A 26,705-nucleotide genomic window follows, 5' to 3' on the forward strand; every position below is an offset into this window, starting at 1 on the left:
CAATCATGTGGCTGGAATAGAGCCAGTCAACAGTAACATGTGCATTTGTTTGGGTTGCTGCAGATGTGCACATCAGCTGACACCGCCGGTAAAAGAGAGAGAGAGAGTGTTGTCTCGAAAAAAAAACAGTAAAGGAGAACTTGGACAAGTGACTGAAAAGACGCGTGGTGCGTAATGGAGACACCAGGCAGCTGGAGCGGACCGTGGTCACGGTGCGGCCGCTCTGCTGCTCACCTCAGTGTGTGCGACAACTCATTCATGGTTGTCTCTGATTATACTGGTAACAGCCTTCCTATTCACCTCCAATGTAGACGCGACGTGCGCGCTCGTTACCCAAAGCGGCGCGTATCCGCGTGCATTCGGTGCGACGGCGCTGCCGTTTTTCCCCCCGTGCATGTCCGTTGCTGTGTCAGGCAGGTGTTTCCCACGGAGCTCTGCCCCGTTTCAGAGGTGAAGGAGAGACGTCGCCTCCGCGATGTAGAATGTGTTCAATTAAAGTGAAACTAATACATTTTATAGGCCTATATGTCCATTACACACTGAATGGGATGTTAAATCCCATGTCTTTATTTCTTCTGTTTATTTTAATAGTAATAATTATGACTAACATTCAGTGAAGACCTAAAATTCAGTATCTCCAAAATTGAAATATTGCAATGGTTTTTGTTTTTTGAAAGCATTTTTAAAGGTGTACAGAAATGGCCGTTTGTCCTGTTTGTCGCGCCGAGTTGTCACGAGCTGCAACACGAGTTTATCCGAGTGAGGAAAACGAATTTGATTGGTCGTTATCGAGCGGGCGGGACATTCAAAGCTTGGGGCGAGCCCAAGCTCCGTGTGTGTGTGCGTGTCTCAGACGTTTGAATGACGGATGACGGATCCAATATCAGTGGCTGGTGAATCGTGTACAGGCTGACGTATAATCCGTGCGCCTGCATTATCCAATGCGAAAAAAAAAATACACACTTTCCTCCCGGATTTACTCAAAAATAGAATTTTGCACAAAGTTTGGCCTACAACGTCTGAAAGATGAGTTATCACATTAATTTTATGACCCAAAGTGGGCTCAAATTCAATTTTCTTTTCTGTACACCTTTAATATAGAAATGTTGGCCTTCTGAAAACTGTCCATCTATATGCACTCAATACTTGGTTGGGGTTGAACTACTGGAAATAGACTTTTCTGTGATATTGTTAATGGTGAGCCCCCCCATCCCCCCCCCCCCCAGACAATTCCTCTCTTTTTTGGTCCTGACCCGTTTGCATCCCCGATAAATAGGATGATGGTGTGCGTCTTTATTCATTTTTTATTAAGAAACAACATTTTTTCCAACAATTTCACAAAACAAAGAATAAATGTAGGCCTTACATACATTTAAAAAAAATCGTTTGATTTAAACAGGAGAGGTTGTATTTGGTGGTTATCACATGAAAAAATCAACAAAATGTGTTTCTGATGTGTGGTCCAGTCTTCCTGCAGTGTCGCCTCTCTGCCGGTGGCGGCGGTGTTGAGTCTTTAACGTTGGACGGTCGACGCCTTCACGTCCATAGAGGAAGAGAAAATCCGGAAGTAGTAATACCCCATGCGCATGGCGGTATTTGGGAAATTATTTGTCTGCTGAAAAACATCCCTAACTTTTAACTTTTTTTTGAAAATAATATCTGCAGTCTACATAATAACAGAAAACAGGTAAGTGTGTGGTGTTGCTTGTTATTTATTACGCGGCGCAGCGAGTGAACAGCGACGTATGTGCAACGTCCACAGGTCATTCATTTTCTCTGCTTGTTAGCCGCTAGCCTTTAGCGCAACAATAGCATTGGCAAGAACAAGAAAACAAGAAGGTTTAAATCACTGAAAACTTCTTAATGGAGCCGAATGTTGATGTAAATCGTTTTGCACATTCTGCTTTTTTTTAATCAGATACAAAACCAGCTGAATTAAATGTTTTCTTACATGCAGAGTTATTAGCATTAGCTCCGGTGGGAAGGTAACACACTGTTTGACGTCACTCATCCCCGGCATCTGATTATTATGAAGTAAAATTAAACTTATTTTACGTGTCTAAAGTTATATTTTTTAAGAAGATACGGATGCGACAAAAGTTATTTGTGATATAGACGTTCGTAATAGGCTAATAGTTTAGTAAATCTAAAAATATACAGTTTATTATAAAAGGAAAAAAGAACTCCAAGGCACTTACTTTAAATCAATAAAATGCCTTTATCTCAAAGCTTCATCATCAGGGAGTCAAAATGTGTTTGTTTTTTGACTCCCTGGGGAAGACCTGATGCTGAAACGCCTTGGAAGTTATTATGCCAGATAAATAAACGCATTTTATTGATTTAAAGAGAGTGCCTTGGAGTTTCTTTCCTTTGTTTTTATATCTCCTATATCCCAATCCAAAGAGCACCTCTAAATGAGAAATGAGTCCAGGAAGCGCTCCTTGTTTGAATGTTTTTGATATGTTTTATTGTTGAAAAAGACAATAATACTAGACATGAGTTAACATGTTAAGTTTATACAGCTCAAGCAGTATAATTAAACAAATTAAGAATGTAAGAAATGTATGTCCATAGCATGTTGTAATAGTGCATACAACTCATTAGCACGATTACTAATGAAGTCAAACCCTCTCTCTCTCTCTCTCAGGTCTCTAAAAGATGGAGGCTGATCTGTACGACGAGTTCGGCAACTACATCGGTCCAGAGCTGGACTCTGACGATGATGAAGATGATCTGGATGCAGAGGACAGAGATGTTGATGAGGTGCACTTCAAATTCATTTGTGAACAGTTTGATTAACATGCAGCATGTTTGTGCACATATATAATGATGATGTGTGTGTGTGTGTGCAGGGTGATGAGGATGACGACGACGAACCGGCCGATGCTGACGATGACGTCCCGGGCATGGAGGTGGTCCTGCATGAGGACAAGAAGTATTACCCCACAGCAGAGGAGGTTTATGGGCCTGAAGTGGAAACTATCGTCCAAGAGGAGGATACACAACCTCTGACAGGTTGGAGACAAACAGATTTCTTTTGGATTTTTAAATTTATTTTACATAGTTAAAGCCCTAGTATGTAACTTATTTGGCTTTTTATTAGCAAAAATCAAATCTGTCTTTCATAAATACGTATTTCACTGAAGTCGAATCACACCCGCATACAAATGAAAGCTTTCTCGTACCTTAGAATGAGTTGTTACAAGTCGTTACAAATACATACGTGGGCGACGCACCGAACCGAGGCGGCCATGTTGCATCGCCATTTTTTACGTTCAGTGGCAGCGTGACCGTAGGTAACCACGGAAACTCAGCGGAGCTGTGGGCTCGGCCTGTTAAAACTCACCACTGTGTAGTGTGAGGAAGGACGGAGGCACTGGTGTTGCATTCAGGTGCAGTCAGGCAGACGGCCGTCGGCAAACCAACCGGATGTCATTTTACTCGAGGAGAGAAAGACGGTAAAACGTGGGTCAGGTAAACAATACGACATCACCATGACAACATGTTGTCACGCCTGTATTGGGCCGGTGCATATTCTCATTTGTTTTGCCTCGTACAGGCGGACCACTTGTTTACATAGACGCTTGTTTATCCTGTTACATGCAGCGTCTGTTGTCTGTCTGACGTCTGCCCGATTTCACGTGAATGCAACATCAAGAATACGTTCCGATATGCAACGCACCGCTAGATGGGGGTAATTCCTACATACTGGGGCTTTAAAAATACACAAGCAAAACAATTTGATCATTTATAGCGCTGGAATTGTTGAAAACTCAAAGAGCCTATTAGATGCTTTCACCTATATAATTAACAATGAGATATATGTCATACAAAAAAGAAAACAGAATATACAAATGAACAATTTACAAATATATAAATGATAATGATACAAGAAAGATTATCATAGGGAAATTATACAAAGAGATAAATGATCAAAATATATTGGACGATGCAGATCTAAAGCTTGACTGGTTGAATGAGTATGGACCTGAGAGTTTGTTCTAAAATATAGTACTTGAGATGAGCAGGAATGCTTTCCCTGTTGTTTAAGAACTTAAAAATAAAAATATAGACATATCTGATAAATATTAATATTATAAATGTTGAGAATTTGAAGTTTCTGAAACAAAGGAGTGGAGGATCCCGACAAAGCGTTTCTGATTAACCAACATTTTATGTAATGTTGTGGGAAAAGTACTGACCCAGACTATATGACAGTATAAAAGATATGGGTTAATTGGACTATAATAGAGAGTGAGAAGTCAGTTAGTTTTAACCAAATAAACAATAATAGGTATTGATTGATCAGTGTTATAACAGCTGGTGTCATAATGTGCTGCTCTCTACTCTACTTTTTCCAGAGCCAATTATCAAACCTGTGAAGAACAAGCAGTTCACCCTGATGGAGCAGGAGTTACCTGCAACTGTCTACGATATGGAGTGAGTCATCCAAGTTCACGTGTTCACTGTTTATTTGTGTCGTGCGTGTCTCGTTTGATGCTCTAACATCCCTCCTTTGGCAGATTCCTTGCAGATCTGATGGACGGGCCTGAGCTGATCCGTAACGTCACGCTGTGTGGTCACCTCCACCACGGCAAGGTCAGAGTCGCTTCGATTCCTCTTTGAGCCGTCTGCGCTGTAGTCGTTTGCCAAAGAGAACATGTGTCGCTAAGATGAAACATGTAGGAGCGGAGCACTGGGATGTTTTGAAGCGTATGCTAATAACATGGCTGCACTTCAGACTCATCTGTGCCCGGTGTGTGGATCTAATGGATTTGGTTTTTTATTCCCTTCAGACGTGTTTTGTGGACTGCCTGATTGAACAGACGCATCCAGAAATCAGGAAGAGAGATGATGTGGACGTGAGTTGTTTTCTACAATAATACTATCATACATACAGTTGTGCTCAACAGTTTACATACCCTGGCAGAATTTGTGAAATACCGGCTACATTTCAGAAAATATAATTGATAATGCAACAAAACTTTTTTTTAGAGTCAGTGGCTGGTGAAGCCATTTATTATCACACAACTGTGTTTGATCTTTTTGAATCCTAATGATGAGTGCAAACACCAAAATGGCCCCTGATCAAAAGTTTACATACCCTCAAAGTTTTACCCTGATAAAATACACACAGACTGACACAAACAGGTTTAAATGGCTACTCAGGGTAACTGTCCATACCTGTAACTTGATGCTTGTAATTAATGTCTGTGTATAAAAAGTCAATGAGATTCTGGGCTCTTGACAAACACCTGCACATTTCATCCACTGCTGCACTGACTTTGCTGGATGCTGAGCCGTGGGAAAAGCAAAAGAACTGTCAAAAGTCCTGCGGGAGGAGGTTTTTCAACTTTATAAAACAGAAAAAGGAGATACAAAAGATATCCAAACACTTGAGAAAGCCCCCCACACTCTCCCTTTTTATTTTTTATTTTTTTACACATGAATTCTGTAAATTACAACAGAAACTAACCAGATTTTTACTTTTAACAGCTCCGATACACAGACATCCTCTTCACAGAACAGGAGGTAAGAGTTTTGAATCCTAAACACACATCTGAAGACTTCATTTTAAGCCTCAGAGTTACTCACTCACAGTTTCTCATCCTTATTGTGGTGATTTCAATTTGTGTGTTTTTGTCCGTAGAGAGGAGTTGGCATCAAGAGCACTCCCATCACCATGGTCCTACCAGACTCCAGAGGCAAATCTTACCTGTTCAACATCATGGATACACCAGGTATTGTCCTTTTTTTTTTCAACCAGAAGTTTTGTTTGGTTTGCTGAATTCACATGTTGAGGTTTTGGTTTTTCAAAACACGTTCCCTGTTTCTCTCAAAGGTCACGTGAACTTCTCCGACGAGGTCACATCCAGCATCCGGATCTCAGACGGCGTTGTGCTCTTCATCGACGCAGCAGAAGGAGTGAGTCGTTTCTTCTTCTTCTCAGCCCCGAAGTCTCTCCTCTCTTCGTCCCGTGCCTCCGTATAACCTCGACCTTTTTGTGTTTGATCTGCTCAGGTGATGCTGAACACGGAGCGTCTCATCAAACACGCCGTTCAGGAGCGCATGGCCATCACCATCTGCATCAACAAGGTGGACCGGCTCATTGTGGAGCTCAAGCTGCCTCCTACTGACGCTTATTATAAACTGCGCCACATTGTGGATGAGGTCAACGGTCTGCTCAGGTAATAACACAACACCGTGCATGTTTATAAGTACGTTCTTCAAAGAATAAAAAATAATAGAAACAGGCTCAGGTATGAAAATATATACTAAATTTATTAGGCAAAGGATGAAATAGGATGCATTTCGACTCAAAATTGTTGTAACATCTAAATAATGTAGACATTTTCATGTACAGATGTATTTTATTATGACAAAGACGTTTTTTCTAATGAGCTTTTCTATACAGTTTTGTCTATTGGGGCTTATTCATAGCCCTGATATGTGTCTTGTCTTGGCATTTGAATTTAATAATAATAGTAACTTTATTTATATAACACCCAAGTTACAAGGTGCTGTACAACAGAAATGAAACACCAAAAGCATTAGACGTTAAAATCACCCGTTCTCAACAAAATAATCATCCAACAATAATAGATGAGAGTGAATCTTTCCTGTTTCATCCTTTGCCCAAAAAATTTAGTAAATATTTTTCAGTGCCGTTTTTTTTTTTTACCGTGCACCAGGACCTGTTTGTGTTTTAGTCTTTTGGAGTTGTGTGGATCTTTTTCACATTTCTTTTATAAGTACACTACTCACAAAAAGTTAGGGATATTTGACAAGAATCTCCCTATAAAAAGTTCATGCTACAGTGATATTCTATCATGAGGCCTTTTAAGTAGAAGGATGCAATGGTCATTTCTTTATCTCAAACAAAAGCTAACAACAGTGGTGGCTGTAGCACAACAAAACTCTCAATGTCTCAATAACTTGATCAGTTTGATCAAAGTGTTGTCTTGGTCTCATCATGTACATCAATAGAAGAGGACTGAATACAAACTGTCACTGAACCAGAACATTTAGTGTTTCCATGACAACTGAACCACTAAATCAGACGGTGCTTGTGATGTTAATGGTTAATCACTTTGTTAGAGAACAGCATGTTATTCAATAAGGACTGAAACATTGAACAATTGGACATGTGCATTCAAAAGTTTGGAGAAGGTTAAATTAAGTTCACCTGTACAGGTTATGCATTTCAGGTGCATTCTGAAATGTAATCCAAAAGCCAAACATCCCTAACTTAGTGTATGTTTTTGGTGTAACACACGATGGAGTCGGTAGTGTAAAGTTGCTTTGCCTTTCAGCACCTACTCCACCGACGAGAACCTGGTGGTGTCTCCTCTCCTGGGGAACGTGTGCTTCGCCAGCTCTCAGTACCACATCTGCTTCACCCTGGGCTCCTTCGCAAAGATCTACGCAGACACCTACGGTGAGGCCACACATCACATCCACAACAACGGACACAAACAACCCTCCCCGTCTCGCGCCTAATGTGCTTATTCTGGTTCTAATGAGCTCTTTCTGTGTCTGCAGGCGACATCAACTATAATGAATTTGCCAAGAGGCTCTGGGGAGACATTTACTTCAATCCTAAAACGTGAGAAACTTCATTTGGATTTCAACAGAGGCTGAACCGGCGTCTTTATTCTCTCCTCTCACACGTCGTCGTCGTTACCGTCCAGTGATTTCCTGCTCTTCTTCTTCTCCTTCTCCTCTTTTCAGCCGCAAGTTCTCAAAGAAACCTCCCAGCAGCAACTCTCAGCGCAGCTTTGTGGAATTTGTTCTGGAGCCGCTCTACAAGATCCTCTCCCAGGTTGGACACGTCTAACGTCATTTTCTAACTTGCATCAGGGGGCAACAAAAGCTTTCCTCGCCACCGTCGGGCCCCCGTCGGGCCCGGGCCGAGTTTGCAGAAGTGTGTGTGTGTGTGTAATCCTCACACGCTTAATCCTCTTTGTGTGCAGGTGGTCGGGGATGTGGACACGTCTCTCCCACGAGTCCTGGATGAGCTGGGGATCCACCTGACTAAAGAGGAGCTGAAGCTCAACATCAGACCCCTGCTGAGGCTCGTCTGCAACCGCTTCTTTGGAGAGTTCACTGGTATGACCTCATTAGTTTCTGTCTGTCCTGCTTTATTTGTGTGTGTGTGGTGCAAGTTTAAAATATTTAAAGGGATAGTGCAACATTTTGGCAAATTGGCCCATTGCCATAATCCCTATAGTCATAGGAGTAGGTTTGTTACCTTTAATTGTCGGTGCAAGCTATTTTTAGAACAGCGGAGCAGAGCCGTGAGCTGCTCAGAGCTACGCTACAGAGGCTCATGGGATTTCTTGGTTTCCCTCATCAAACTCATCAAATACACAATCCAACAACTCCAAAACGCTCTGGTGGACAAGTTGTGACCTGCACATTCACCACGCTATGAGATAATAACAGAACGTTACCACACAGAGTTGTTTTAGAGGGAAATTCATGAAAAACCGCTGATGTGCGTTGCCTTCAGGGACAGTTTTTCATCAAGCAGTCTCTGCATTTACCTCTAAAACAACTCTGTCTGGTAACGTTGTGTTATTATGTTTTTGAGGCAAATGCAGAGACTGCTTGCCGAAAAACTGCCTCCGACAGGAACGTGCATCAGCGGTTTTTCCTGAATTTACCTCGAAAACAACTCTGTCTCGTAACTTTCCAGCTTGCGGCTCTGCTCTGCTGTTCTAAAAACAGCTTGCACCGACAATTATAGGTAACACACCTACTCCTAAAACTATAGGGATTATGGCAATGGGCCAATTTGCCAAAATGTTGAACTATCCCTTTAAGCTTTATATAGATATAGCATAACTTTCCTGTGCTCTGATCTTTTACATGTTTTAAACTTCTTGACTCATGTTAGACATTCAAATCACACCCATGTAGACGCAGAGATTTTTTCCAGGTCATTCTAACAAACAAAAATGTGGCATCGTTACCAACTTAACATGAGAACAAAGGATGCACAGCTCATGTCCTTCATGCCTCTGATTGTTTATTATATCAAAGTTACGATGGATAGATTTATAAATCTGCCATTTGTGCACAAACCAAAAGTCCAGGCACATATGAATTATTGTACAAGGCTCTCTTGGAGTTTAGTATTGCGCTAAAAGACACAGAAAGGCACATTGTCCATAATAAAAAGTGCTTAAAACACCATCCGAGAAAACAAAAGTATATAATAAAATAGGAGTAAAAACATAATAAATAGATAAAGACAATACAATCACATTTTTCTATGTCGATAAAGCTCTAATAGTAATGATATTAGTGCTGCATGAACTGTGAGGCAGAGTTTTTATCTGGGCTATTTGCATACGATTATTATTTTAATCTGGAGATAATAAATGGTCACGCTTCAGTTTAAACATCATGAATCGGTTTTAAACGGACCGTGTCCTCCTCCTCCCTCCAGGCTTCGTGGACATGTGTGTGCATCACATCCCTTCGCCACAAGAGGGCGCCAGGATCAAGATCGAGCACAGCTACACCGGCGGACTGGACTCGGACCTGGGGGAGGCCATGGCGGAGTGTGACCCTGACGTGAGTACGATGGAGCAGATGATTAGTTAGTTAACTCCTCATCCTCTAAATCAGCAGTGTCTCTTCAGCTAATTATCTTAAACTAAAGAAGCTGTTAATGAAACCAATTATCCAACTTCCTGTTAAAGGTCTCATTTTGCTTTTTTCTTCTCTTATATACAGCTCTGGAAAAAAAATAAGAGACCACTTTCACAAATGTTTCTTAAAAGCATCTCTACATGTATGACAGTCATTCTTTTCTTTTCTTTTCTTTTTTAAATACCAACACAAACACAACTCATTCTACTTAATGAGACACTGATGAGGTCGTCACCTGAACCACATCTGGTTTTATAGGAAGATTATAAAAACCACTGCTGGGATTAAACATTGACATTATCCCACAAAAACTGATGTATAAACTCTTCCTGAGTTAAAATATTCTTGCTGTGTTGAACAAATATGAACATGTTTTCTTTGCATTATTATTATTCAAGATCTGAAAAGACTTGATATTTTTGTTATTTAGACTAGTTTAGTCATTAGCCAATAAAAGCTCTAAATGACAATTTTTTTTTTTTCAATTTTGGGAGAAATGTTGTCGGTAGTTGATAGAATAAAACAAAAAAAATTAAATTTTACTCAAACACATACCTATGAATAGTAAAACCAGAGAAAGTGATCATTTTGGGAGTGGTCTCTTAATTTTTTCCAGAGCTGTATGTCTTTAGGTAGAAATGTTTTATTCCAGCGATAAGACTTCCCTGCCCTATTTTCTGCCCTCTCTCCCTCTCTCCCTCTCTAATCCCCCTCATGTCTCTCACCCTCAGGGCCCTTTGATGTGCCACACCACTAAGATGTACAGCACCGAGGACGGCGTTCAGTTCCACGCCTTCGGCCGCGTGCTGAGCGGGACCATCCAGGCCGGACAGCCCGTCAAGGTGCTGGGAGAGAACTACACCCTGGAGGACGAGGAGGACTCCCAGGTCTGCACCGTGGGACGGCTCTGGATCTCCGTCGCCAGGTAACGCCCCGTCCAGTAATCAATAAGGTCTTTATTATTTTATGCCATTTGATTTTTCTATCCTTTTTTTGACCTGAGCAGTTATTTAGTTATTTATTTTTTATATTTTTTTAATCTTCTTTTTATCCATTCTCTGGTGTAAGATAATGTTTCCTCTGCTTTTTTAAATTCCTCAATGTTTTTAATTAGGGCTGCCTCCAAATAGACGACTAAGCACTGGTCGACCAAAAAATTATTAGCCGACCAAAATTTCGATTGGTCGCAGGAAAAAAAAAAAAAAAAAAAAAACATTGAGAGCAGTGTCTTGTCAAAATTAAGTCAAAATCAACATGACTGAACTGTAGAAAGGCTGTAGGGCTTTTAATTTGAAGGGCCGGATACAGGAAGTCGTGACGCTCACTCGCTGGGGTTGGGGGTCGATTAGTCGACTAATCGCCATAAATCACGACTACTGGTCGACCAAGAAAATCTTTGGTCGGAGACGGCCCTATTTTTACTGTTGCATGAGTGTGAGTCTACGTGTGTATATATTGTCTGTCGTCTGTTGTTTTATTTTGAAAAACACTCTGGGCTGTTTCCTTCTGTATGAAAAGTGCTCTATAAATAAAGTTTGAATTGTCCTTTTTTTCAGATACCAGATCGAAGTGAATCGAGTACCTGCAGGTAACTGGGTCCTGATCGAAGGCTGCGACCAGCCGATCGTCAAAACCGCCACGATCACGGAGCCCAGAGGAAACGAAGAGGTGAGACACAGTAGAGAGAGAAAAAGAGAGAGAGAGAGCAATGGGATGTTTATTAGATTAGATTAGATTGCCTTTATTGTAATTGAAAAAAGAATTCAACGAAATTCACGTTGCTTCCCCGCTGTGATACCACACAAGACAGAATAAATACAAAACATAAAACCTATAAAAACATCATGAAATATCAATATAAAAGCATATGGGAACATTAGTCCACAAAAATAAGATATTGCATATTGCCCGCTGGGGATTGCACAACCCATTGTTGCCTATCTGTTCTTTAGGCTGCTATCAGTATCTCATGAGCAGCAGCACATCCTGAAAACCAGCTGTCAGGACTCAAGTTGTAGGATTTAGTTTCCTGAAAGCTGTCAGTCAGAACTAGAGAGGAGCCTCAGAGCTTCCTCTCTTCTGATTGGCTCCAGAGAGAGAACTGCACCCTTATGGATCAACACTTCAAGAAAAACCCTTTAAAATGAAAGTTTAAGACATGAGATCCAAACACTTTCCTCCTCTCTCTCTCTCTCCTCCAGGCTCAGATCTTCAGGCCGCTGAAGTTCAACACCGCGTCGGTGATCAAGATCGCGGTGGAGCCCGTCAACCCGTCAGAGCTGCCTAAGATGTTGGACGGACTGAGGAAGGTCAACAAGAGCTACCCGTCTCTAACCACCAAGGTAACGTCAGTCGGTCGGCACCGAGGTGTTTCTTCACGACGGGCTCAGACCCGATGGTTCATGTGGTTCAACTGCTGTGATATTTGAAAAGGTCACAGCTCACAGATCTAAGTCTCCTTCATGGAGAGAGGAGGAAAAAAAAGAGGGAAAACTGTTACAAACCGTCGGAAACTGCTGCAGCAGAAACTCTTATTGAATTTCTGTGTGTGTGTGTGTTTGTGTGTGTCTCTCAGGTGGAGGAGTCTGGAGAACACGTTATCTTGGGCACAGGTGAACTCTACCTGGACTGTGTCATGCACGACCTGCGTAAGATGTACTCAGAGATCGACATCAAAGTGAGTTCCTTTTGATTTACATTAATTTACTCTATTAATAGGAGAATAAGTTAATTCCCTTTACTTCTACAACTGGTTCAATTTATACAGTTCTTTACCTATATTTATATATATTTTTTCTATTCTGTATATACCTGAATATACTGTATATTTATTATTATTTATTTCACACCCCCATACAGAGCAATGTTTTTTCTTCAACAAACACACAAACTGTACAAAATGTCTCTTTATATTTTAATTGTACTTTCTGTTTTTGCTACTATGATAAATTAATTTCCCATTCCCATTCAATAAAAGTCTTATCTTACATTTGCAAAGTGGTGAGCGATTGGACGTCGTTCTGATGATGGTTCAGTGTATCATTAATCTTCCACTGATACATGACAATAATATAAAATTTCAGTTTAGTTTAGTTTTTATTTTTATAGCCCCCCAAAAAACAAAAATAAACATGATGTGGAGGTTCTGAATCAGGATTTAATTTTACCACAGATAGAAAAACCAAGTTCCCACAAAGACCAAATCAAAATACATCACATGATATTAAACCACCACCCAGCTGCAGGTGTAGTTTCAGTGGTAAAGTGTAGGAAACAGCGACATGAGGTTGTGCTATAATTTTATCTCCATAACACACAACATGTATTAAAATGGTTGTGTTTTTAATCATTTTAATGTCTGGAAAGTTTTATTTTATTTGTTTCTTGGACACAAAACATCGTCCTGACCCTGAACGCATCACTCTCTCCGTCTCCACCCTCAGGTCGCCGACCCTGTCGTTACCTTCTGTGAAACGGTCGTGGAGACGTCTTCTCTCAAGTGCTTTGCTGAAACGCCAAACAAGAAGTGTGTATTATTATTATTATTACTAGTATTTATTTATTTTTTCTACATCTTATTGATTGATTATTGGTGTGATCTCACAACTTGTAGCTTTTTGTAGTAACATTTTCTCATCGGGTTTCTGCGCCGATCTGTGGGTCTCTGGATGTTGTTGTTCTGTTGCTGAGCCGAGCTCAGCAGAGATCAGTTGGACTCTGTGTCAGAGTCAGTCCTTCCCTCCGGCCGAGTGTCTTCCCAAACCCCGAGTGTGTGTGTTTGTGTGTGTTTGTGTGTGTCTTTGTGATTGACAGCTGTGTGATGTGATTGACAGGAATAAGATCACCATGATTGCGGAGCCCCTGGAGAAGGGACTGGCCGAGGACATCGAGAATGAAGTGGTGCAGATCACATGGAACAGGTACGACGTACAAGATATCACACACTTTCACACACACACACACACACACGCATACAGTATATACAGTATATATATAGAAGTTTAAGTAATATCTTAATTAATCGAGGTGATGTAACGTGCCTATAGATTTTCCCCGCCTCACTCTGGTATTGTACTCGCTTTATTAATTCCTCCATCTTTCAGAGCTGCTCTGACCGATCATTTATTCTCATTTATTCCTCGTTCAGCAGTGATAAATGAGCCGGCGTACAAGACTGACGATTGGCTCTTTAATTAAATGTTGTCATTGAAGAAGGAAGACGAATATAGAAAACCCTATGGCTGAAATAATCATTTTAAAAGTGCAGTTACCGGAATAGAGGGCATTAAACCCCCCCTTTTTTTTTTTAGATCCACAGGAATAGTCCCTGAGTTTCCTCATGTTGTCATGAGGTGTCATCAGTTTTAATTGTTCAAGTTGAATGTCAATATTCTGCACTTTGATATCAAATCTCCATACAGTATAAAGGTAGATGTTTGTGTTAAAGCTCCATACAGTATAAAGGTAGATGTTTGTGTTAAAGCTCCATACAGTATAAAGGTAGATGTTTGTATCAAAGCTCTATACAGTATAAAGGTAGATGTTTGTGTTAAAGCTCCATACAGTATAAAGGTAGATGTCCATGTGTAGTGTGATTATAAAGCAGCTCTAGGTTCTATATTAATACTGTGAAAGTATCAAAGCCTCAGTCCACAGAGAAATGCACACAGCCTGTATTCAGAAACTGAGCCTTAAAACCAGCCGTCAGGACTTCCTGTCACTTTGTGATGTCACAACAAAGCAGTCACCCAAAGCCCCGCCCACCACCTGGACAACACCATCCAAGAAGTTTGGAATCTGGTCTATTTTTATTTTTATTTTTTGGATCATGTGAGAAAACAGTCAATTAGAAGTGAGGCTCAGAGCCTCCTCTCTTCTGATTGGCTGACGCCGACCTGTTATTCCCAGAGCTCCAAAGAGAAGCTGAGAGAAGAGATGGAAAAACTACACTGAGATGATGATGAAGATGGTTCTTTAAGCCACACATTTGTTTTCTTACGGATCAATACTTGAGATGAAACGTAGGAAAAGTGCAATTTTTTTAAGTTGAATTCATCACTGATATACATTTGCACTGTAAGTAAAGTAAAGCAGAGTCTGTACATCATATGTGCTTCTTAAAGAAAACCCCTCAGACTATTGATTAGTTCACTCCCGGTAATTGAATCATGCACTAAAAGCATGCATGAATTTCCCCCGTCCGCGTGACATGGGGAGCATGATGTGTGTGTGTGTATGTGCGTGTGTGTGCGTTCAGCTCGAGAGCAGCTTCCCGTCAGTGTGCGACTCATCTGCGAGGCCATCTGGACCCAGCGGTGCCAGCACGCAGCGGCGATGCCAGAGGAGCAACATACTTCACACACCATTAAACTAAACCTTCGCTCCGCTCCTCCTCTTCCATTAACCCCTCTGCCCCCCCGATCAACCAATCTCCTTAATGTCCCCGACTGACACGTTAAGCAAAAAAAAAGAAAAAGAAACTCTCCTCTGTCCGACCGACGGCTCTTCTGTCTTTTTCCCGGCAGGAAGAAGCTGGGAGAGTTTTTCCAGACGAAGTACGACTGGGATCTGCTCGCCGCCAGGTCCATCTGGGCCTTCGGACCGGACACGACGGGACCGAACATCCTGGTGGACGACACGCTGCCGTCTGAGGTGAGTTGTGTCTTGACGGGCAGGAAACACTGTGATGATGAGTAACGTCTGTTTTGAAAATTGGTTTATCTGGTGGAAGGAGAGAAAAAAATGTACAGATGTCACACCTGCTGTCGTGTGTTGACTCACACTGAGCTGCAACCAAGTCCCATTTTTCATTCATACTCTTCGAAATGAGACAAAGTCTACTAAAACCACGACACGTCATCATCTGCATCGTGTTGCACTGATATCAAACGAGCAGTAAAAAAAAGTTCAACTAATCCTCTGCTGCTCGATTTTAGATACATTTTAGATCGTCTGCTGTTATGCAAATTGACAACAACATGACAAACGGCGTGCTAGAGATTGGTTTGATTACGTTTTCATGAAGAACAGGGTCATATAACATAATATAAGGAAACAAGGTTGTTTGTAACATGAAATGGTCATAGTGATTCTAAAATCCTCATTAATGGTGAAAATACAATCTTGCTGGTGTGTTCATCATACAAACTTTGAACGTCCTTGTCCTTTAAATAATATTTTTAGCTGCATTTACTCACTATAAAATGGTTAAATGGTGGAAAATGTGCTTTATAACATAATATGAGATTCACTGAAATCAAATCAGTTCTGACGAATAAACTTTAACTGCTGCTGATTTAATTTTCTGAGCCCCAGAGCCACACGCTCAGATGACAGTAATTCAGTTTTTTTTATATGTATAATTTGATATAATATAATTATATAAACATCAAACTAGTCCGTTGTCGCCCTGAGAAAATGTTTGAGTTTGAGTCGTCAAAATGACGAGGAGAAAAAAAAAAACTTTATTAATTCACATCTGAAGACGACACACAGCTGCTGATGTTTGTTTAACCCTTCAACCCCCACCGGCCCGCTCAGTTCAGGTTCAGACAACTTTATTTATCACAGTTTGTGATCGATGCATCACGATCCGATTAATTTGTTTGTGCCGTTCAAAACGATTGAAGGGTGTTTTTACAGGATTGTCTGTTCACAGGTGACGGACATTTTTCATTTTTGTGAAAAAGCTTTTCATTAATTGGTTGAAGTCAGAGGATTTCACGCAATATAGTTAAAAAAAAACCCCGACCTTTAAGAGACATATGGGTCGTGTTGTGGTCAAGACCAAGACCAAACCAATGCAAGACCATTACTGTATTCATCGCCAGTCCTCATAATAATCATGTGGCATGATATTTACATTATTCCTCCTCAGCTAAAAAGAAAAGATATTTTATATAAAATCTGAACCATGTTTAATTCAGACAAAGTTTGGATTGAACAGAATATAACAGCAGCACAGAACCTGCTGAAGTCTCCTCCCACTGTCGACACTGGTGACACCAAGTTTTTCAGATGGTTACACAAGCAGATACTTTCATAGAACAACTTTAATGATCTTAAAGTTATTGAATTACATCACATAAACCAAAGTGAGAGAGTGACAGAGAGACATTTGTGGTAAAAAAGGTGTCACGCAGCTGTGGTCTTGACTGGTCTTGAGAAAATATCCTGAGTCCAGCTCGACCGAGACCAAGACAAGACCAAGACGTTGAAAATGTGATCTCAAGACGACCACATTTCCAAGGTTTACTCGAGTACCAACACTACACTACATATGGGCACATAAAATCAGTCCAAATCAATAAAAACAAAAAAGATTTACCATAGAAACAAGTTAATTTAATCTAAAATGTGTGGGGTCTTCGATTCAGAGCTTTACAGCAGAAGGAATAAAAGACAATGTGTAGTGACTTGTTTTGCTCTCATTTAACAATGTTGTTTAAGCGGTTCTTGTCCTTCACAGTCGACCTGTTGAAGCAGCAGCTAAAGGAAAAGAAGGGGTTAATGTGGCTCTAGTAACACACTGTGTTTGGTCCCTGTAGGTGGACAAGGCGCTGCTGGGCTCGGTCAAAGACAGCATCGTGCAGGGCTTCCAGTGGGGAACCAGGGAGGGGCCTCTGTGTGACGAGCGTGAGTGTTTGTTTTTTCTTCTTTTTCTTTTTCCAACTAAATAAATATAAAACCTTCTTTGTTTTCTCCGTCCTGGAATTTCCTCTCCTCTCCTCAACATTTAAGACGTCATGCTGCTGTGACGCTCAGCGAGAGGGGAAATGGTGACATGTTTTTCTCTTCGTCCCCCCCTCAGCCATCAGAAATGTCAAGTTTAAGATCCTTGACGCCGTCATCGCTCAGGAGCCACTGCACCGAGGCGGCGGCCAGGTCATCCCCACGGCCAGGAGGGTGGTGTACTCTGCTTTCCTCATGGTGAGATCAACCCCCACCTCCACCTTCCTACCTCACTATTCTTCCACTCATCCACCATTACTCCCCCTCCTCCCCCACCCTCACCTTCTTTAATGTTCCATTACCTTGATTACAGTTTGGGATTTCTGCTGACATGCTGCCTTTTTTTTAATTGTCGTCCAGGAACGGGTTCCTCTTGTCGCCATTTTGGCTCCTTCTTCTTTTTCTTCTTCCTTTGGCTTCTTCCTGCCATAAATCCATAAGGCAGCCATACTGTTTCTATAGGCTTTTATCCCACCTTTTTTTTAACATACAGGCTCTCTTGTGTGTTGCAGGCCACGCCAAGGTTGATGGAGCCCTATTACTTTGTGGAGGTCCAGGCTCCGGCCGATTGTGTGTCTGCTGTGTACACGGTTCTGGCTCGGAGGAGGTCGGTCCACTCTCATCATTACACACGATGTGCACGGAGGAAAAATGTTGATACTACAGCTCAATAATGAGCAGCTATTTACATAATGGATTCAGCATTTTAGTGAATTCTTTAAGCAGAAATGCTGCTGCGGCAGCGTGACGGCTTTTCCACTGAGATATCAATATAATTGAGGAGGATATTTAGATAAAATAATCATTTAGTTAGCAGCGCTGCTTGTAAAGATTCTTTAAAATGTAGGAACCTGAGTATTTTATTCCTATCCCAGGGGGAGATTAGGTTGAGTTAAAGCTGCTTTCCCAGGAACAGAAACGATTAAGAAGTATATGAGGGAGTAAAAGATAAAAAAATGTCCATAAAAAAAAATAAAAATATGTACTTATGTTGTGAATATATAAAGAAGGAAAAAGGAAGATGTGAAGGAAAGAGTACAAATAAGTCATATTGTGATTTTCAATGTGAACATTCATTTGAAAATTGATGATGTGACGTTTGTTGTGTACAAAACAAATCTTATTTTGTCACTTTTTACAGCTTTAAAACATGATTTGCAACACAACACTTAAAGGGATAGTTCAACATTTTGGTAAATTGCCCCATTGCCATAATCCCTATAGTCATAGCAGTAGGTTCGTTACCTTTAATTGTCGGTGCAAGCTATTTTTAGAACGGCGGAGCAGAGTCGTGAGCTGCTCAGAGCTACGCTACGGAGGCTCATGGGATTTCTTGGTTTCCCCTCATCAAACTCATCAAATACACAATCCAACAACTCCACAACGCTCTGGTGGACAAGTTGTGACCTGCACATTCACCACGCTATGAGATAATAACAGAACGTTACCAGACAGAGTTGTTTTAGAGGGAAATACATGCAAAACCGCTGATGCACGTTCCCGTCGGGGGCAGTTTTCCAGCAAGCAGTCTCTGTATTTGCCTCGAAAACAAGCTCTGAGCAGCTCGCGGCTCTGCTCCGCCGTTCTAAAAATAGCTTGCACCGACAATTAAAGGTAACAAACCTACTGCTATGACTATAGGGATTATGGCAATGGGCCAATTTGCCAAAATATTGAACTATCCCTTTAACAATACTGTCAGTGCTCAACATTTTTATCTTTATCAACACAAAAACGCAGCTTCTGCAAATATGGATGTTGCAAAATTACAAGTGGATTGCAATAAGTTGTGCAGCTTTAGTTAAGGTAGAAGTTGTGCAGTCACTTCCTCAGTGATGCATCGTGTTGGAATTCATTCATATATCTGATTGATTAGATCGTCATTCAATTCATGTGATTTTTATTTCTGTTCCTGTGTTTTTGTCGTCGATCAGAGGTCACGTGACCCAGGATGCACCAATCCCCGGCTCCCCGCTCTACACCATCAAGGCCTTCATCCCGGCCATCGACTCCTTCGGCTTCGAGACCGACCTCCGCACGCACACACAGGGACAGGCCTTCGCTCTGTCTGTGTTCCACCACTGGCAGGTAACAACATACAGATGTGCATCACTGACACGTACATGATGTCAACAACCATGTGTTTGTCATTTAACAAACATTCATTAGTGTTAATTAACATAGGCTCTGAAGCGAGAAGGAGTTTTCTCAGTGTTACAGCGAGTGAAAATACAAAATAAGAGGGTTAGAATCTCATTATCGTTTAATATCTTTAATATTGAGTCATTCAGTGAGCAGTTTGGTACTATTTTAATATTTTCTAATCACAGCGTCGGAGTCTCTGGAGCCTCGTTAACACGTCTCTAATCTCAATAAATGAAGCGAGAGAATTAAACAGACTTTACACGTGCAGTGAAGACGATGATGATGATGGTTTTGCCTCAATGGAGGAAACGGTTCTTTCTTCTCGGTGTCTGTTCACCTGTGTTTTCATCTCCACTGATTGATTGAAGCAGAGTCTTCATCCATTCATGGCTGATTGTGGGAGTGGAAATGAGGCGTGTGCACATGCATCCAATTTATAAACCACAAGATTTATCGTGTGTCCACAAAGTTTCACACCAGAATCAGAATCTGCACAATTTTCTGCATTTGGCTCTTGATTTCTATTGGAAAGTCAATGAAAACCGGTTTAAATACACCAATGCTGTGTGTGTGTGTCCACAGAGGTTGTTCATGTAAGTGTGAAGCCTCTTTACTGCAACAGCAGAAAGCTGCAGGTTTCATCCCACTCAGCTGCGTCTCCGAGGAGACGGCGTTTTCCAGACATCAGCTCCCACACATCAGATCAACAGATGAAACTGGGAACATGAAAACAAGAGGAGGCGCCGCTGCAGGTTTGAAGTGTTCGCCTGAGATTCACTCTCATGTCGGCTGTAACCAGCGTTACGAGCTCGTCGCCAACACCTGCCACCAAATTACACTTTTTTTTTTTTTTTTTTACAGATTTAAAAAAGATAAACAGATTAGTTCAGGTGGGGAATGTGTGTTTGTGTTGTAAAAAGGTTTGGATGTGGCCTCCTCCTGTCATCCCTATATATACTGTATGTATGTATTTACAGCTCTGGAAAAAATTAAGAGACCACTCCCAAAGTTATCAGTTTCTCTGGTTTTACTATTTATAGGTATGTGTTTGAGTAAAATTAAATTTTTTTTGTTTTATTCTATCAACTACCGACAACATTTCTCTCAAAATTGAAATAAATATATTGTCATTTAGAGCTTTTACTGGCTGAAAATGACTAAACTAGTCTAAATAACAAAAAATATCAAGGCTTTTCAGACCTTGAATAATAATAATGCAAAGAAAACATGTTAATATTTATCCCTAAACAACACAGCAAGAATATTTTAACTCAGGAAGAGTTTATAAATCGGTTTTTGTGGGATAATGTCAATGTATTTAATCCCAGCAGTGGTTTTTATTTATAATCTTCCTATAAAACCAGATGTGGTTCAGGTAATGACCTCATCAGTGTCTCATTAAGTAGAATGAGTTGTGTTTGTGTTGGTATTTAAAAAAGAAAGGAAAAGAATGACTGTCATACATGTAGAGATGCTTTTAAGAAACATTTGTGGAAGTGGTCTCTTATTTTTTTCCAGAGCTGTATATACAGTATATATAGCTTGTGCAGCTTGTGCAGCAGAGTGACCAACATGCACATGTCTGTCGCTCCGACTAAACAGCTTCTGATGTGGAGTAGAGCCGAGTGTTGAGTCATTAAGTTTTAAGTATAACGCGGCTGTCTCCGTCTCCGCCTGCCGTGTCTGACGTGTGTTTGTGTCTGCACTCTGCAGAGCTGTGTCAGGAGAAATTATCTCCACTTAGTGCAGATTAATATTTCACTGCAGAGTCCACTCGTCTGGAAGGAAAATCTGGGATCTCGGAGGTTTGTATGTGGAAAACGTTTTATTTTCTACAACTCGTCTTTCATCCCCCTGGAGGAGAAACGGCAACAGATGACCAGACGCTCCACATGAATTATTAATGTTGAGTGAAAGCGAATATACAGAATAAATAAATAATAATAAATAGAAAAAAAAAACCTCTGGCAGTTTTTGATTTGGCAGAGTGAACCACAGCGTGTTGTCAGAGCCGAGGGAATTTAAAATTGTGAATTAACAGACAGTTTCCTCTGAGACCGGTTGTTGTTGTTTCCACATATCTGCTCCCATTTAATGATGCCTATGTCGGGGAACATGTACTACGTTTCTCTCCAGAGTCTTTTGTAGCTGATCCGATTGACAGAAACGACTCCTTCTTGCACGGATCGACTCCACTGCCCCAGAAAATGAGAAAAGCACAGGACAGGAGGCCCCGATTAAACCCAAGAGGCCTCGTTGTGGCTCCGCTGGTTTGATTTGGTGCTTCCAGTGCTGGCATGTAAACCGGGCAGTGTTGAGTTACTGTTGCTAGCAGCTCTCCACCATCTGTTGATTGGGCTTCAGCCACTCCATTGATTGTTTTTTTTCCTCCTGTTGTAATCTTTCCTCGCGGCCGGGAAACTCTGATTTAGTCCGGTCTACCTCCTGAATTCAGATCCATCATCATCCCTCCTCCTCCTCCTCCTCCTCCTCCTGCTGCTCCGGTGCTTTAGGTGGATGTATCATATATCCATACCCATGAGGTCATTTTGTGAAGGTCACACCAGGAGCTACTTAAGATAATGGACTTAGTGAGTCACTTTAAAAGCCTGTGGACATTTAACTTCTTCTTACGTCGACCTGCTAACGTTGCACCGCCGCCTGTGCTGCTTTGTGTTGTTGGTCACCGTCGGCTGAAAGGAAAGAGTGACAGCGCTCACACGTTGCTTTTTTTTTTTCCTCCCTCTTCCCCCTCCATCTCGTTGATGGATGCGCGGTCCTGACTCAGGAACAAGGGAGACAGAGTTGCAACTAAATCAGATATTTAATGCGAGGTCGACAAGTGTCCACGCAGCTTTGTTGAAGCTCCGAGAGGTTGATTTGTGTTTCCTGTTGTCACACTGATTCTCAGTTTGTGAGAGAGGATTCCCATAGAGTCCAGTCGCCCGTTGCCTCTGGTTTCACTGGAGTCGTTAATCACTACTGACTGATCTTCATTGAAAAACCGTGATGGGTCGATCGGAATTGATGCTTCTAATCGCCTTCATCCAGGTCATCGTAGTCATTAAATGGATATTCAATATTTTGGCAAATTGGCCCATTGCCATAATCGCTGTAGCAGTAGATTCATTACCTTTTATTTGTCGGTGCAAGCTATTTTGCTGCTCAGAGCTACGCTACGGAGGCTAATGGGATTTCTTGGTTCCCCTCATCAAATACACAATCCAACAACTCCAAAACACTCTGGTGGACAAGTTGTGACCTGCACATTCACCACGCTATGAGATAATAACAGAACGTTACGAGACGGACACGTGTAAATTCATGCAAAACCGCTGATGCGCGTTGCCTTCAGGGACAGTTTTTCAGCAAGCAGTCTCTGCATTTGCCTCTAAAACAACTCTGTCTGGTAACATTCTGTTATTATCTCATAGCGTGGTGAATGTGCAGGTCACAACTTGTCCACCAGAGCGTTTTGGAGTTGTTGGATTGTGTATTTGATGAGTTTGATGAGGGAAACCAAGAAATCCCATGAGCCTCCATAGCGTAGCTCTGAGCAGCTCGCCGCTCTGCTCCGCCGTTCTAAAAACAGCTTGCACCGACAATTAAAGGTAACGAACCTACTGCTATGACTATAGGGATTATGGCAATGGGGAAATTTGGAAAAATTTTGATCTATCCTATTAAGTGCTGAAATTGAAGGCAACTGGACATCTTTTGGTTCTTGAAGACGTTTCGCCTTTTACCCAAAAGGCTTCTTCAGTTCATAAAAAGCTATGTCATTAACCTGAGTCGTAAGAAGAGATTTAAAAGGAGATAGAGATCGAACCTCTCTAAGATCTGCAGGTAGGAAGTTTCAAAGCCAGAGAGTCTGCAAGCAGCAAACAGTTGGTCCCCTTTGGTAACGGGTGGTGATTTTGGACCTGGATGGATGGCTCATGGGAGGAAACAGATCATGAATACAGGAAAGAGACCGATCGGTAAAGGCTTTAAGAATAAAACACAGTGAGTGCTCAACCAATCAGAGGTCTTCAGCACTGTAGACACGCTTGAATCCTTGGATATCTACCATAGCACTAAGTTAAGGCTCTGGTTTCTGTGGTTGAAATGCGAATGGTTTCTCAAAAGGCTCCTGGTTCTTGGGGATGTGGAGATGAAGCTTTAGACGATCGGTCCTGGTATCAAGAGAACCTCTAGGCTGAACTATCTGTTGTTTCTGTGTTTCAGATCGTACCTGGTGACCCGCTGGACAAGAGCATCGTCATCAGGCCTCTGGAGCCGCAGCCCGCACCACATCTGGCCCGAGAGTTCATGATCAAGACCCGAAGGCGCAAGGTGAGTCTTCGGTTTCTGCTGCTCTCTAAATCAGAGACTTTGATTTATACTTTTTTGAATGACTAATGTCCATGATTGTTGTTCCGCAGGGTCTGAGCGAAGACGTGAGCATCAGCAAGTTCTTCGACGATCCTATGTTGTTGGAGTTGGCCAAACAGGACGTGGTGCTGAACTACCCCATGTGAGACCGAGACACCTGAACCTGAATCCGATCCTGATCCTGAACCTCCGTCAGTCGCAGCAGCAGCGGCAGCAGGTCCGACTTCCCTGAGGATGTCTGAGGTATCACACGGTCACACAGGAACCACCGGCCACTGTTCTGCATCTCTGAAGCGAATGAAAATCACAAAAAACATCCATTTTAAGGTCTCTATAGCAACATTAGACCAATGAAGACCTTGGAAACCCAAAGGACTTGTGGGAGTTTTTTCGCTCTTCCCTTTTGGGAGTTTGCAGATTTTTGTCTCAGCTCATCTTTGTCTTGTATTTTTATTTTTTATATGTAAAAAAAATTTCAATGTTTTTGTAGAATAAGAAAACACAGAAGCTTTTTTTTTTTTTTTTAAAGAAAAGAAACTTGATGTCATTGATCTGATTGTTTGTCTGAATAAAAAAAGCGTAAAGTGTAATTAAAAAAGAAAGACGTTTTACTTGTAGTGACGATCCGGTCGGTGTTGGTGTTAATTAGTGTGTGAGTGTCGGTGAGTGTGTAGTGGACTCTGGATTGTGTGTCAGTGAGTCGGAGCTGTGCTGCTGTTGGTTTGAGTGATCACTGTGTCTGTTCGCGCGGCCGTGTGGGCGGTGACTGATGGACAGGCGGCGGGATGTTTGGAGGCAGGCGGGGAGCCAAGTAAAGGTTAAGAGTCACGCGACCGAAATGAAAAAGGAAAAGAGGGAACGACGCTGCACTTAAAAGAAGACGACAAGAAGACCTTGCACGTCTGAATTAGACTGAAGCGAAACGTCATGACGGCTCCCAACAGGAGAAAAATGGAGCATCGGAGGAAAGACTGAGTCGTTTAGCTGGAAAATAATGAGACAAATTAGTGACATTACAGCTTGATAAAAAAAAACGACCCAGGTCTAATGTGTGCTGAAATCTTCAGAGCCAAAACAAGTGTTTCTGGTTCAAAACAGAAACAAAACCAATTGATGTTAACCAAACATACTAGGATGGGTTTTTTCAAAAATGTGGGACAGTTGTTTAAAGTCAAAGTTCACGGTGACATCTGTAATTTTAGTTCTGGCCTTGTGAACGCAACATCACTCCAACGCCTTGATGGAGTTCGGTATATTCTTATTTGGTGAGTAAACCTTCATCTGGACTCCAGAAGAGACTGATCGTGGTGGCTAAAGGTCAAAGGTCACGATCAACACAGCAATTAAAGGTTGAATATGGAGAATGAACAGAATCCCACCATCAAAAATAATTCCTGCATTCGTTGCCAGACCGTTGATGTAAAAAAATAAAGCTTTTAACAAGCATTCTCCATAATATTCAACCTTTAAGACGGTGTTTTTCAACCTTGTGGGGTCGCCTGAAATGTCTAGTAATTGATTTAAAAAAAATACTGATAAAAACATTTTTTTAACCAATTCTTATTCTTTTTGATTAAATTATTAATTATGATTAAAAACACCGCACACAATCTTTAACAACTGTACTCTATACTTTTCACTTTCTCAAATATAAATGGAGTTCAAATAAAATGCAGCATATAAAAAATATCTGAGCTGGCGTATCTTGATTAACGACCACGGTCACATGCAGTCACGTGGTCGCGGGGTCGCCAGACAAGTTGTCAAGTCAAAATGGGGTCACAAGCCAAAAAAAGGTTGGGAACCACTGCTTTAAGACAACATTTCACACACAACGTTTTATGTAACTCTAGATGAACACAGAATTAACCTGGTTGGCGGAGGGATACAACCACAGGGAGGTGGTTCTAGTCTTTATTGGTTTGTTGAGCTGACGTTCACCGTGCAGCTTTATAGAGAAGCTCCCCCCCCCCGCAGAGAAACTATATCGGTGTGAATGAGAACGAAATTCAAAATCAAGACAAAACTGCTTCAAGTCACAATTTAAAAACTCTGCAAAGGACCTGAGGAGGAGGAGGTTGTGACATGAGATTATTATAACCTTTATTTAAACTCGGAAGTATATTGAAGAGCAACCTCATTTGCAATATAGCCGAGACAAAACACAAAACATTTGAGGACAAGACATAACACAAAATGCTTGAAACATACAAGCATTATCCGAAATCTGAAATACCAAAAAGTAAAGTGACAAAGACAAATTGAAAACAGAGAAGTTTAGTTAAAAACAGGAGCAGCTGGAGGTAAAATAAGATGCAGTTATTGAATTAAATTGTCCTATTATAAAAAGTGTGGTAAGTTTCAGATGGTTTTGCAGATGAAGGTGATGACGAGTCCACAGGTCAGCGGAGGACGAGAAGATCCAGGTGGATTTCTGACCCTGAAAACTTTCATCCGGACTCGATGCAGAGCCGCGTCTACTCTGCACTCGGAGATGGATTGATGTTGGGAGTTTTGTCACACCTTCAGAAGACTTTGGCGTCAGAACAGATTAATCCTTCATCACTCATCAGTGACAGCCGCCCCCACCAACCCCCCCTCCACCCTCAACAGTCCTGGAGGTGGTGGAGATGGGGAAGGTAAGAGCAGGGACACGAAGTCAAAAATGGCTTGAGCTGCTTTGACATTTGGACTGAATGTCAATCCTGCCCAGTGAGACGAGGAGGGTTTTTTTATTTTTTATTCTAGCAGATGTGGGGGAGATGTTGCCGGGCGCTGCTGTGCCCTTTTTAAGC

At 41.5% G+C, this 26,705-nt stretch overlaps 1 protein-coding gene across 1 annotated transcript; it reads left to right on the forward strand.

The window, feature by feature from the left end:
- The first annotated feature begins 1,560 nt into the window (after positions 1-1,560).
- On the forward strand, positions 1,561-24,489 carry eftud2 (elongation factor Tu GTP binding domain containing 2). The gene is made up of 28 exons (XM_083977374.1): positions 1,561-1,687; positions 2,648-2,763; positions 2,853-3,015; positions 4,362-4,440; positions 4,524-4,599; positions 4,797-4,862; positions 5,497-5,532; positions 5,651-5,741; positions 5,843-5,925; positions 6,022-6,188; positions 7,314-7,438; positions 7,543-7,606; positions 7,732-7,822; positions 7,974-8,109; positions 9,455-9,582; positions 10,392-10,585; positions 11,217-11,328; positions 11,862-12,002; positions 12,236-12,337; positions 13,104-13,186; positions 13,494-13,580; positions 15,186-15,312; positions 17,208-17,295; positions 17,471-17,589; positions 17,904-17,998; positions 19,326-19,479; positions 23,764-23,871; positions 23,961-24,489. Exons 2-28 carry the CDS (start codon positions 2,659-2,661, stop codon positions 24,054-24,056), a joined length of 2,916 nt encoding a protein of 971 aa, XP_083833500.1. The 5' UTR covers positions 1,561-1,687; positions 2,648-2,658; the 3' UTR covers positions 24,057-24,489.
- The last annotated feature ends 2,216 nt before the right edge of the window (positions 24,490-26,705 follow it).

This window comes from Trachurus trachurus (genome assembly GCF_905171665.1).
Source record: "Trachurus trachurus genome assembly, chromosome: 8".
Taxonomy (NCBI): Eukaryota; Metazoa; Chordata; class Actinopteri; order Carangiformes; family Carangidae; genus Trachurus; species Trachurus trachurus.

Bases quoted from the DNA above. Each gene is read 5' to 3' on its own strand.
- eftud2 (XM_083977374.1), top strand. From the start codon at position 2,659: ATGGAGGCTGATCTGTACGACGAGTTCGGCAACTACATCGGTCCAGAG. The intron at 5,533-5,650 runs GTAAGAGTTTTG...TTTTGTCCGTAG, and splicing joins TCCTCTTCACAGAACAGGAG to AGAGGAGTTGGCATCAAGAG. The intron at 7,823-7,973 runs GTTGGACACGTC...CTTTGTGTGCAG, and splicing joins TCTACAAGATCCTCTCCCAG to GTGGTCGGGGATGTGGACAC.